The sequence below is a fragment of the Lichenostomus cassidix genome, chromosome 4, assembly GCF_008360975.1.
Source record: "Lichenostomus cassidix isolate B80296 chromosome 4, HeHo_3.0, whole genome shotgun sequence".
In the NCBI taxonomy this organism is placed as follows: domain Eukaryota; kingdom Metazoa; phylum Chordata; class Aves; order Passeriformes; family Meliphagidae; genus Lichenostomus; species Lichenostomus cassidix.
In genome coordinates, this window is record NC_139484.1 from 38,915,214 (window position 1) to 38,929,283 (window position 14,070).

Below are 14,070 nucleotides of genomic sequence, written 5' to 3' on the forward strand. Positions count from 1 at the left end.
ATCAGTTTTTCACCCCACCTGGAACAACTTTAAAATGACACAGCAGATACAGAAATGGTTAACAGATGAGCAAAGACATCCTCAAGGCCTGTTGGAGAACAGTAAAACACTATTCAGTGCTGAGGGGAATGGAGAAGTGCGAAGCCACTGATATAGGAAAAGATAACCAGACATTTTATTTTTATAAATTTAAATGTGAGGGCTAATTCAATGAAACTGAAAGTTGGCATATTTAGAATACTAAAGGGAGTTGGGGGGTGGATTTCAATGTAAAAGTATTATATAGAAATCACTATCCATCACTGTAGTTTACATATATCAACAATAAGGTTTTCAACATAAATGTACCTGTGTTAAGGCTCTATTTTTGAATCAAAATAGTTATAAACTTCAAAGCGTTTATAACTGGTTTTCATTGGTTCAGTAGCCTTCCAGTCATTTATGATTTTAAGTGGTCACTTCACTAGAAAAAAGATATAATGCTCTACCAAGGATTTCAGCCTTATAAATACATTGCAGGAGTGAATGGTATACTGAGTTAAACTTCCATTTGATCCAGAAAGGGAATACCTATGTTCTAAAAACTGTTTAACCTTAATTGGAAGATTTAACAGGCATTTGAAGATCTTCATTTTGTATTTGCTCTTTTGAAAAGTACTTGCTGTGAAGGATTGGAATTCAGTTCTTTCTTAGCGTGATTGTGATGAACTGGAAAAGCTGGGAATATATTTTGACAATAATTTGCTAGATATACTTTGGACTGCCTACAAAAGAAGTATTTTGTTCATTGAAATGACCCCATTTATTACAGAAGTTTTCAGTACACATCTTTCAGTATTTTCTTAACAGTTGACTAAGCTTCAAGAAAGAACACATTGTGAGAAATTCTGAGCCATCTCTTCATATAATCAGACCTTCTAAGGTAGATACTAATATAGTGCCTTAAAATTATATCAAGAAGTTGCTAAAATAATTTACACATACAGCAAATTAATCACTGCAAATGGTATTTAAAGAATAGCTAGCTTTGTGGAAATAACAGGTGGCTGGGGTTTGAACACCATGATTTATTGTGTCATTTTGTTTGCTTTAAAAAGGTTAATGGCAGAAACCTCCTTTCAGTTGACTTTGATCGAACCACAAAGACAGAAAAGATCTACGATGACCACCGTAAATTCCTGCTGAGGATTGCCTACGACACGTCAGGGCACCCCACCCTGTGGCTCCCGAGCAGCAAGCTGATGGCTGTCAATGTTACCTATTCATCCACAGGTCAAATAGGCAGCATACAGCGAGGCACGACTAGCGAAAAAATAGAGTATGATGGACAGGGAAGGATAGTGTCTAGAGTGTTTGCTGATGGGAAAACTTGGAGTTACACATATTTGGAAAAGGTAAAGAACACTCAGGTTTTTAAAAATGCTTGGAACGTGCTGAAATTCTGCAGCACCTCACTGCTGCGTACAAAACAAAACATAGGTAGTAGAAGTGCATTGCAATTATTCTAAGTATCAACATGAGATTCCAAGGGAAATGTTTCATTCCACAGATATGTAATCATGCTGTAGCTAATTGCTAGGGATTGATGTGTTTTTAAATTATTTAGGCCACTGACTAAGAAGCATCTGTATTTACCTTTTATCTTAACACTCAAAATAAGGTGCAGGGACTATCTGCAATTCAAGTCAGCTGAAAATAATTTGTTTGGAAATGCTTCACTGTTGTGGGCTTTTTTCACTACAAAGAAAAGCTCTTTTTTCTAAATAGTTACAGCTGCCAATTTGTACTTGCTATATGTTGTAGCATAAAAATAAGGGATAGGCAAAAGATTAGGAATCAATACACATGTAACAATTGCTGAATGACAGCTCTCCTTCTAGAAATATCTGTGAAAATCACCCTTGTGAGATCTCATGTCTGCTATGCAGAAAGAGAATCCATTTCTTTCAGGGGTTTAAATATAGTTCTGTTCAAGCTGTTGCTCAGCAAATACTGTTTACTAGTTACCACAGACCTAATTTAATCAAGACCTATGATACATAATAGCCATGCATTAGAAAAATGTCAGAATCATTCCAAGTAGCTCCTTTTGTGATGAATAATCAAACAATTGTTTTGCCTATGTCTCAAAAGCTTACAGAACAAGAACACAGTATTCAGAGATCTCAGGCTATTCAAATTCTTCAAAATCATCTCTAATTGTAGGGAAGAAATTGTATCTCCCATATGTTGTTCTCCTTGTGAGTTAATGGCTCTAAGACAGTTTTACTTCTTCCCATATTAAACATGACTTATTTGAATCCATTGACAATCTGCTGTTTAGTTGTGAATGCTTGATAAAAGAGTGATACAGTCATAACAAGTAGCAAATTATGAATGTGGAACTACTAATTACAGAACCCCTCACAATTAAGCATACAAGTAAATTAGGCAGGGAGATATTAACAACATGTAAGGTCAAGGATAACTCAATTAAGGAGGAGATAATTTTCTCAAGTGGGAATGTCACATTTTTGTGAAGAAATAGTATCAGTATATGGCGGGAGGGGAAATACTGCACCATTTGTCACATGATAAAAATCTGTTCTTAATTTTCAGTCAATGGTTCTTCTGCTCCATAGCCAACGGCAGTATATCTTCGAATATGATTTGTTGGATCGGCTTTCTGCTGTCACCATGCCCAGTGTTGCTCGTCATACCATGCAGACTATCCGCTCCATCGGCTATTATCGGAATATATACAACCCCCCGGAAAGTAATGCTTCTGTTATAATGGACTACAATGAAGAAGGGCAGCTCCTTCAAACTGCTTTCCTGGGGACAAGCCGAAGAGTATTATTCAAGTACAGACGGCAGACCAAGCTCTCAGAAATTTTATATGATAGTACAAGAGTTAGTTTTACTTATGATGAGACAGCAGGAGTCCTGAAAACAGTAAACCTCCAAAGCGATGGTTTTATCTGCACCATTAGATACAGACAAATTGGCCCATTGATTGACAGACAGATTTTCCGCTTTAGTGAAGATGGAATGGTAAATGCCCGATTTGACTACAGCTATGACAATAGCTTCAGAGTGACTAGCATGCAAGGTGTCATCAATGAAACCCCATTGCCTATTGATCTCTACCAGTTTGATGATATCTCTGGCAAAGTTGAACAGTTTGGAAAATTTGGAGTTATATATTATGATATTAATCAGATCATTTCAACAGCTGTAATGACATACACAAAACACTTTGATGCACATGGACGCATCAAGGAAATTCAGTATGAAATATTTCGTTCATTAATGTATTGGATTACAATTCAGTATGATAACATGGGTCGAGTGACCAAAAGAGAAATTAAGATTGGGCCATTTGCCAACACCACAAAATATGCTTATGAATATGATGTAGATGGTCAGCTCCAGACAGTTTATCTGAATGAAAAAATAATGTGGCGATACAACTATGACCTGAATGGCAACCTCCACTTGCTCAACCCCAGCAGCAGCGCCCGTTTGACGCCACTTCGGTACGACCTGAGGGACAGAATAACCCGACTAGGAGATGTTCAGTACAGGTTAGATGAAGATGGATTTCTGCGTCAGAGGGGTACTGAAATCTTTGAATATAGTTCAAAGGGCCTTCTTACTCGAGTTTATAGCAAAGGCAGTGGGTGGACAGTGATTTACCGTTACGATGGACTTGGACGACGAGTTTCCAGTAAAACTAGCCTTGGACAGCATCTCCAGTTCTTTTACGCAGACCTTACTTACCCAACCAGGATAACTCATGTATATAACCACTCAAGTTCTGAAATCACATCTCTTTATTATGATCTGCAAGGACACCTTTTTGCCATGGAAATTAGCAGTGGAGATGAATTCTACATTGCATCAGACAATACAGGGACACCACTGGCTGTTTTCAGTAGCAATGGTCTTATGCTTAAACAAATTCAATACACTGCCTATGGAGAGATCTATTTTGACTCTAACCTTGACTTCCAGCTGGTAATTGGATTCCATGGAGGCTTATATGACCCACTGACCAAGCTAGTCCACTTTGGAGAAAGAGATTATGACATACTGGCAGGCCGGTGGACAACACCCGATATTGAAATCTGGAAGAGAATTGGGAAGGATCCAGCTCCTTTTAATTTGTACATGTTTAGAAATAACAACCCAGCCAGTAAAATACACGATGTGAAGGATTATATCACAGGTAAGAGAAGGTTACTTGATTGCAGCTTGGGGATGCTCGATCTATTGGCATCCAATTTAGAGGAAGTGAGACTGCAGGTAGCAAAGGCAGGAGGGGTCCTTCTGTGATCAGTTTAACTCAGCAGCATCACAGAAAATAGTCACTGGAAGTTGGTTGATATTTTTAAGGGTAGGCTTTTGCAAGGCTGCTTATGTAAATTGCCCAATAAGCTCCAGGGCTAGCACAAACTAATGAGTACACAGCCAGGTGCAAGGAAGGTGAAGTAGGATACTATAGAAAAAGGAGTGAACTTCACTTTTGGAAAAAAAAGGTGCTAACATGCCACTTTCATACCTCAGTTTTTACAGAACCTATATGCTTTTTGTGGTTCTAGAGTTAGTGATATGTAGTGTTTTCCATTTTTCTACATACCAAAATCTCACTGCATGACACCAGAATTTTGGACAAATGTATGGCTCAGAGACATTTGATTTTTTGTGTTTGAATAGATGTAAATAATCCAAAATACACAGACGTGCCAGTCTACAGGAAGGGCTCAGCCCCACTTACTTAGGAGCTGTGAGACTACCACTTAGAAGAGCATCCTGGGAATCAAGTGGGTTTGCATTAATTTAACAAACAGCAGCTATTAAGTGGGTTGCTAACAGGCTGCCTGGGAGTAAGGATAATAACAGACCTCTGAATCTGTCCTCTTTTAACAGCATGTGCCGTAGGGCATGCAGTTAGAATCAGATTCTTTGTGGCATTGAAAATCATTCACTTAGTTCAGAAATTGCCCTCAAAATACAGTTTCGGTTCTTTTCTTAACATCTTTGATGTCTAAAATGGACCAACATACACTGTTTATATAAGGTTATTATTACAATTAGTAATTTGGCTGACTGGCAGTTTTAGATGCAGAGCCTCATGAGGCATATCATTTATTTGAAAATGTTAGAAATTATTGTAAAATAAATATTTTTATTCTTTTAATTTTTGGAAAAATTGCTTCCTTGTTCCACTTATTTGGAGCTTTCTTAAATAAAAATTACTAGACTTGGTAAGGAGCACTCTGCCAACTTCTAAGCTTAGTATTTGTGGAAGATAGTGTAGAAAAACAGAAACAAGGCAGAGCACATATTCTTGCCAAACAATTGTTAACTAATTGTTGGCACCCCTAATTTATTTGTTTTTAACAGAACATAAAATGTATCATAAATAATGTTATCTAATGATAATTTAGTATCCTGTCTGCTTACTGATGCATTTCCTTAGTTTTTAATTTCATCGATCCAACATTATCTTGAAGAGAGGCAGATTTCTCTTGAATCAACAAAAAATATATGCCAAATCATTTAAAAGGTGGTTGGCCATGTAGGTGCTATTTCAGGAGTAGTTTGAAGAAATTACAATAACACATACATGCCAAAAGGACAAGATGTGCTCTGCAGTACTTTTTTTTTTGCTTTATTTTGAAGTACTGATGATGAAGGTATGACATAAAGCACATTTATCCTGACCATGACATTCCAGTTAGTTTGGGCTGTATTACAAGGAAATCTCCCCTTGACTGCACTGCCATAACTGTTCTGGAAGTCACTGAGGCCTTCAGACTTGCTGAACCCTGCAATACCTTTCAACTGAGCCTAGGGCAACTCCTATATAGAACAGTCATTTTCTTTTAAGTTTAGAACAGCAAGTTTCCTGTATAGGCTTGCTAGTGTAGCTATAGTATAAATCTAAATCCATCCACAGCAAAACAAAGACTGTTGAATAATGTTCATGTTACAAAAGGTAATCAACTATGCCAAAAACTATTATATGTAAAAATGGTATGGTTGCAAAATATAGAACAATTCTAATTTTTTTCTCTATTTCTTCATACAATTACTCTCTTTCAGATGTTAACAGCTGGCTGGTGACATTCGGCTTCCATCTGCACAATGCCATTCCTGGCTTCCCTGTTCCAAAATTTGATTTAACAGAACCTTCTTATGAACTTGTGAAGAGCCAGCAATGGGAAGACATACCAGTAAGAAACAAAACTAAACATACAAATTGAATGAGACAGAATGTTCCCTTCTATTCAGATCTTGTTAGGCATGGATAATTCTGACAGCCACGGTTATTTGCAAAGTTAAATATGAACAGTGCCTTTATCTAAAGAATTTAAAGAAATTACAGATAGAGGGTTTTTTTACAGATTTGCTAAGTTAGGTACTATTTTATGTAAGTTTTTGTTTGCTTTCAGCAACAATAAAATTTTAAAAGACAATAGTCAATGAAAAGAAGTTCAAGATGCTTTAAAGATGTCTAATTTTCATAGCAGAAACTACAGAGATTAGATTTGTATGAACATTTTGCCTGAAGGCAGTAACTGAACACTGTAGTAAAAAACAGACTGTGAAATAAACAGAACAGGTGATATAACATACATATACCAGGCACCACTATAATTTTACTTCTTTTTAATATTAACCATGCATTATGAATACCATGTTTTATTTAAAGATAAAATACTGAAACTGAAATTACCGGAGCTAAACCTATTATATTACATAAAACTCAGGTGCTTGTGAAATTTTTTGAAAACAAAAAAATGAACTATCATCCCGAAAACCTGCTATAGTTTTAAATAATGGAAGAAATAAATGTGGATGTAAAATCTAAGTCTGCTGTTTAAGAAAATTATATTTACAAATTAGGCTTACTCAAAGATCAAAGACCTGTGCCCTCAAAAATCCTATGGTTTTCAGTCCAGAAGGAAGAATTAAGAGACATTCAAATGGGTGATCCCATTGTAAGCAGTCAAAAAAGGATCTCTTTTTACAAAAATCATGATAGAGAATGTTAGAAGAATTAAAGATGATATAATCTTAAAAAATCCTACAACCTAACATAGACCAAAAGTCCTTAGAAATGTGGCCCAGCAGAAGGGGACATATGGAAGCTAACTTTGCATTCAGGAAGTTAGTTGGTTAGTTAGTTAGTTAGTAGTTAGTTAGTTAGTTAGTTAATTTTTAATAGCAAGGAATTGAGTAACAGGGAAAGACCTTAGAGCACAGCATGAGTTTAGTTGCTCCCATGAGCAACAAAAGCAGTGAAGGAGGAGCATGGCAAGCACTCCATTGTATTGGGAGATAAGAGATCTGTCATTAGAAATGGCTGTCAAGAGCTATCAGAGGTTGTTTATTTAGGTCTCAAAGGCTAAAGAATGAAATCCTCCACTAACACCAGCAAAGGCATACCAGGAACAGAACCAGTCTGGTCAAAAGAGATGAGAGCAGAGAGCTAGTTGTCAAAAATCTTCAGGAGAAAGCTCAATAACGTGAGGAATGCCAGGGGCATGTGACATGACAGAGCAAGAAGTGCGTGATAGGAAAACAAAGATACAAAATTCTCAGGTAGGAAGAAGCTGTAACTTTGATACTCACTGGTGAACAAGCAAATGCAACCGGGAGACAGAAGTAAACATACAAACCACTTAGTATTTTGAAACATTCTGGAGTGAGTGAGCCTTACCGAGCTCTGAGGATACATGTTAAAAATAAACAAACGTCATTATGAAGTTGCTATAGCATCTTGCTACTCTCACTGAGGATTGCTGTCTACAATATATTTTGTGCTCAATAGCTTTTATGCAGGATTTACAACAGCTGAAATTCATACTTGTTAGCAAGCACAGACAGAAATCTGCCATATTCAAGAAGAATGGAGAGTCCAAGTTAATTCATCATTCCCTCAGGGGCTGTCCCCTCCAGAAAGGTACCCTTGTGGCAAAACAGAGAAGCGCCTTAGCAAACTTTTTGCCAAGCTTTGATTAGCAGCAAGGCTGACTTAAGGTTGTATGAATCTTAATGACTCCTTCTTGTTCTCCCATCCAGAAATTTAGGAAAACAAAACAGGCTTTTGACCCATTTGTCAGCAGTGAATCAAATGGTTTAAGCAGGATTTTACTGTAGGGAGAAGGGGTCAATTGGAAGATAAACGGCATCATCAAAAACTAAGCACTCATTTTCAAAAGTGCAGCCAAAGCTATTTATTTAAATCTTTCTCTCTGTTTCCTGCTGAGTCAACTGCTAGGGAACCTGTCTGCTCCCCTCCTCTATCAGTACAGCTCATTCACAGCTTGTTGCTGTTAAGACACCGGGTTAGACAGATGTGTCTGTTCTGCAGAGTTGTAAGGTCTCATCTCAACCACAGCTGACCCTGTAATTTGAGCTGTCCTGCTATCTAGCTGCACCATCTAACCATTCCTGCTAGCTGCTCCTGCTCTTTCAGCTGCTCTGGCTAACCACTGCAGTTATGCTGACAAGTCCCAATCCCCAGCCATCCTCTCTTTTTGAGTGCATCTGGCATAGTGGGCTACACACAGCTCTTCCATGACAGAATGTCATAGCTTTTCCATTAAACTGGCTTGTTGGTTCTTTTCATTCATTGTCTTTGCTAGCTATGAACAAAACACTCTGCTGTATTCAGGGCTTCACCCATCCAGAGTTCTTGGGGAGAAGCTCTTTTAGGCAGGAGGCTGATACTTGGACTGAAATAGAAAGTCACACAGCTGGATTGGCCATATTCTTTTCACACATCCCCTTTTATCAGTTTCTGCAAGTGTTTGCAAGGGCATTAGTCCCCAGTATTCCACCTCACTGGTCCATACCATTTGCTTCCCTCTCTTTGACTGTAAAGACTGTCATTACAGTTTGATTTCCCTCATTCCTTTAGCAGTTTGAGGGATTATGAGAGCCTCCCTGCAGTTTGGTCTCAGACTATGGCTGCTTGACTCTTACCTCCTGACTCGGCGTAAAGAAAGGCTTGTTCCAGTTCTAAAGCACAGCTTCATGACCCTCAAAAATCTCCTCAGTTTGACTGGACTCATGGTAGACAGGAATCATACTTGAACCAGCTCAGAGGAAGAGATGACACCATACTGAGATGACACCATACTAAAACAACTCTTACCCATATTAATATGACACGATCTGGCAGTGTGCACTGGCAGCCCAGAAAGCCAATTGTGTCCTGGGCTGCATCAAAATCAGTGGAGCCAGCAGGACAAGGGAGGGGATTTTGCCACTCTACTCTGCTTTTGTGAGACCTCAGCTGGAATACAGCATCCAGCTCTGGGGTCCCCAGCACAGAAAGAACGTAAACCTGTTGAAGCAAGTCCAGAGGAGGGCCACCCAGTTGATCAGAGGGATGGAGTGCCTCTCCTATGAGAAAAGGCTGAGAGAATTGGGATTGTTCAGCCTGGAAAAGAGAAGAGGTAACTTCATTGCAGCCTTCCAGCACCTGAAGGGAAGTTACAGGAAAGATGGGGCAAGACTATTTACAAGAACATGTAGTGACAGGACTAGGGGGAATGGGTTCAAATTGAAAGAGAGTAGGTTTAGATTACATATTGGGGAAAAAAATTCTTTATTGTGATGGTGGTGAGGCCCTGGAACAAGCTGCTCAGGGAAGCTGTGGATGTCCCATCACTGAAGGTGTTCAAGGGCAGATTGGATGGGGCTTTAAGCAACCTGGTCTAGTTGAAGGTGTCCCACAGCAGGGAGGTTGGAACTAGATGATTTTCAAGGTCCCCTTCCAACCTAAACTGTTCTGTGATTCTTGTGGTTAAGTATTGGTATTGTGAGTCTGTCCCATGCAGCCCAGTAAGTAGCCTCTGAAATTAAATCAGATTTTTGTGCAGGTTCTCAGGGAAACAAAGAGTAAAAGCATCGAACATTAGCAAAATAGTCTTGTAACTCAGCAGAACAAGCAGTATGCAGATCTAATTAACTCCTTGGCACTGTCAGTTGTGGCATATCCTGTTGTTGTCCACGGGCAGCACACCAAGAAATCCTGGCTGTTTGGCATTTAGGGGGCTACAGATGGCTGGTAAAACTTCTGTCTGTTCTTGTTTACAGCCAATTTCTGGAGTGCAACAACAAGTGGCGAGACAAGCAAAGGCATTCCTTTCCCTGGGAAAGATGGCAGAAGTGCAGGTCAGCAGACGGAAATCCAGTGGAGAGAAGTCATGGCTGTGGTTTGCCACAGTGAAGTCTCTGATTGGGAAAGGGGTGATGCTCGCTGTCAATCAAGGCAAAGTGCAAACAAACGTGCTCAACATTGCAAATGAGGACTGCATAAAAGTGGCAGCTGTTTTGAACAACGCTTACTACCTAGAAAACTTGCATTTCACTGTGGAGGGAAAGGACACGCACTATTTTATCAAGACCACCTCCCCTGAAAGTGACCTTGGGACACTGAGGCTAACAAGTGGGCGTAAGGCCCTGGAGAATGGCATCAACGTCACTGTTTCCCAGTCCACCACTGTGGTGAACGGCAGGACTCGTAGGTTTGCTGATGTTGAAATGCAATATGGTGCTTTAGCGCTGCACGTCCGCTATGGCATGACACTCGATGAGGAAAAGGCCCGAATACTGGAGCAAGCCAGGCAAAGAGCTCTTTCCAGTGCCTGGGCCAGAGAACAACAGAGAGTAAGAGATGGAGAGGAAGGTGCCAGGTTGTGGACAGAAGGAGAAAAGAGGCAGTTGCTAAGTGCTGGAAAGGTACAAGGATACGATGGGTACTATGTACTCTCTGTGGAGCAATATCCAGAATTAGCAGACAGTGCTAACAATATACAGTTCCTCAGACAAAGTGAGATAGGAAAGAGGTAACACACTGGCTTAGCTCAGGCTGCCAAAGAGACTGCGTACCAGTGTCTTCTAAAAAGGAGACTAAACTGTTTTGCTGCATTACTACTTGAGCCTAAGCTTACATCTTTGCTCAGATTTTTTCTGTAGCACAATCCAGACTCTCTAATAAAAAGAGCGCCTTCCCAGAAGAATGATACTGCTAATGACAAAACTTTTTTTTTTCTCAATGACCTTAAAGGTGATCTGCTTTAAAGAATATGTTTACATATGCATATCGCTGCACTCAAGTTGGACTGAAAAGTATTAAAAAAAAAAAGAAGAAAAAAAGAAAATAAAAAGGCCTACAGATTTTGCAACAGGCTGCCTGTTCCTTTGAGGCACTGTATTTAATTAAGATACAGACCCATACAGTGTTTCCAAATAGTACTGAATTGTTGACCTTTGCTTATGAGAAGTAGTCTCTCTCTTTCTCTTTTTCTCTCTCTTTCTCACTGCATAGGATGTGGTATATATCTGTTAATTTTAAAACGTGGGGCAAAAATTACTGTTTATAGACAACCCAACTGCATTAAACTGTGCTGCTTTCTAAAAGGACATTGGCACAAGTGACTTATGCTACCATGGGAATTTAATAATGGATTTTACAATGCTAACATGGTTTGCCTTGGGGGGAAAATGGCAAGTAGAATCCTTGTTGCATATAAGCAAAGGAAACCCTGATTTTTTTGTAAATTATGTGACAAGTTGTTTATGGATTTTTATATGAATTACAATTTACTGTACATCAAATATTAGTCTCAGAGGAGTTAATTTATGTAAAGTGTTTAAAAAAGTTTATACTTAAAAATAAAATGATAAAAACATGTGCTGTGTGTGATTTTTTTTAAAGAAAAAGGAATTGCACCTTTTATGTTATAGCTGTACAGTATAAAGGATTATATTGTAGAGATATAACAGTGATGACTAATGTCCAAAAGTGTTAATATTTTTGTATTAGGTTTAAAGCTGTGCATCTATCACTCTGCTGATAGGATGGAACACTCCACAAAGTGGCTGGCTGAATCAGACCACAGCTCCCTCCCTTCCCTCTCCTTGTCACCCAGGCCAGTGCCACTTCATCAGTCATTGTTAGAAGGCACAGTAACCAAATAAGTCTTGTTTAGTATGATGGAAGACTTTAATAGGTTGGGGTTTCCTTGTCTTTTTCCAGCCCTAATATAATAAATGGACATTTATTCATACCAGGTGGGGTTTCTGTTGGTTTTTTAGAAGCTTTGTTCCACAATGGAGAGAATAGTGTCTCAGGTGCTTGGCAAATTGTATGTAGAAGAAGAAGAAGAAATGATGTCGTTTCATCCAGTTATGTCAACTTTGTCTTCTGTATAATACAGCTCTTTTAGATGTTAATAACTCCAGATAGAAGAAGCGTACCTCTGACCTGATGCTACAGAATTGCTCTTTAGGCAGGCGGGCTGTTCAGTAGGTTCATCTCCTGGCCTTCAGGTGGCAGATCAAATCTCATTACTGTGAACACTGAACCTGGGGATGGAGAGGAAGGTCCAGCTCTAGTGCCTAGTCTGCATCTCCACACCACTGCATAGATTTGGCATGCTCTGCTCCAAGGCCCAGTATATTTGCTGCAGGAAGAACTGAAGCGTGCAGCTGGTTCCTTATAGGAAGCCTGTGGTGGCATCTATTCTACATCTTGGCTGAAACCATTCTTAGAGCTTTAGTCTCATGAGCACTAAATTCAGCCACAAAAATAAATATTTTTAAGATGAGACAAAATTGGGGGTTTTGATGTTCATTGAAATATACACAGTATTTCTATCCATGTATTATAATGACAGAACATAGTAAGTGAACGTGTCTTAACTATGAATGGTTCAAGTGGATGTAATAAAAATAGTTTTCTAACTGCTTTGTATTCTGAGAGTCTATGGTATTACATACTCTAAATTGCACATTAGGATTGTTTGATAAACAGATTTGAATTTCTCCCAGCCAAGTCGCTACCGAATCTACAGTATCGGTGCTATTACTGTATGTGTGTATTTGGTAGAGCATACAGAACTAATTACACATATAATGAATGCTAATCATCTATTAGAATTAAAGCACAGATTAGTCGTTAGTACTTTTACCCTTGAAGCTTGAGGGCCCTAAATTTAGAGAGGATGGTATGTCAGACCCCAGAGGCGTGTCATTGATCTACGTATTCTTTTGAAAAGGTGTAAAATGCTAGGTGTTTGCAGTTCTGTTGGGTGACTCTTCCACAGCACTGTATTTAGCATGCTGTAAGTGCTCTCTGTTGAAATAGGCTCATATTCTAAATTATGTCCAATGTTTCTGTTTTGTTTGAATATGAAAAGCTTGTATAACATGTCAACATTGAAATATATCTTCTACTTGGCGCGTACCAGTCCCTTCTCCTTTGTTCTGGCACCAATAAACAAAAAATTATAGTATCTGTTGGTGATCATTTTAGATACAGTCAAATCAAGCCAATTAGTGGCCTTGTTAGCAGGTATAATGAGCCTATTTCTTGCTAAAAAAGACTTTTGATCTGGACATGCTCCTGCAGGAAATAGTGACCTTGGGGAACACAGAAACAAAAGATCTTTTTAAAGAAAAAATATGCATAATTAAAGAAGCATATTACAAAAATAAGAAAAAAAGAAAGGAGATTCTAAGTATTTTAGACAATGCCAGTCAAAATGCTATCCTGATATTTTGAGATGTATATTTCGTCTGATTTGTATTGTTCTTTTAATTTGCCTTCTTAACTTTATATGTGTCCTGAATTTTCCACAAATTGATAACTATAGATTGCATCTAGGCTTTCCAATAAAAGCCAAACCAATGTGTGTGTGTGTGCGTGTGTGTTTATATTTGGTTTTTTAAATCTGTATGTCAGATATTGCATCTGTGCTACCACTTTTCTCATATCGAAGAAGCAAAATGATCCCCTTGCACTGCTATCGATTCATTTGCTTCACAGTTGGCAGTATCTTTTTTTGACTCTATCCAATGGCCTCATCTGCTAACTCAGCAAAGTGAATTACTCCATGGGATCTCTCAGGGGGCCTACTTTAGAGAAAACATTAAATATACCCCACAAAGCCAAATCTTTTATAGATAAGGAAAGCCAAAGAACAAAAAAAAAAAATCACTTAGAACTGTTTTCTCTCATATCCTCCTGAGTAAAAATACAACAAAAAGGATTTGATTATAAAG

General features: G+C 38.6%; 1 protein-coding gene across 14 annotated transcripts in view; it reads left to right on the plus strand.

Annotated features, from left to right (window-relative positions):
* TENM3 (teneurin transmembrane protein 3) overlaps nt 1-12,750 on the plus strand; it is a 410,560-nt gene extending 397,810 nt beyond the window's left edge. For all 14 annotated transcript variants that reach the window (XM_085058723.1, XM_085058722.1, XM_085058727.1 and 11 more), the window contains 4 exons: nt 1,098-1,394; nt 2,599-4,210; nt 6,091-6,221; nt 10,099-12,750. In XM_085058723.1, the coding sequence (XP_084914849.1) occupies nt 1,098-1,394; nt 2,599-4,210; nt 6,091-6,221; nt 10,099-10,854 (2,796 nt within the window). In that variant the 3' untranslated portion in view covers nt 10,855-12,750. The remainder of the gene's footprint in view (nt 1-1,097; nt 1,395-2,598; nt 4,211-6,090; nt 6,222-10,098) is intronic.
* Nucleotides 12,751-14,070: the final 1,320 nt, after the last annotated feature.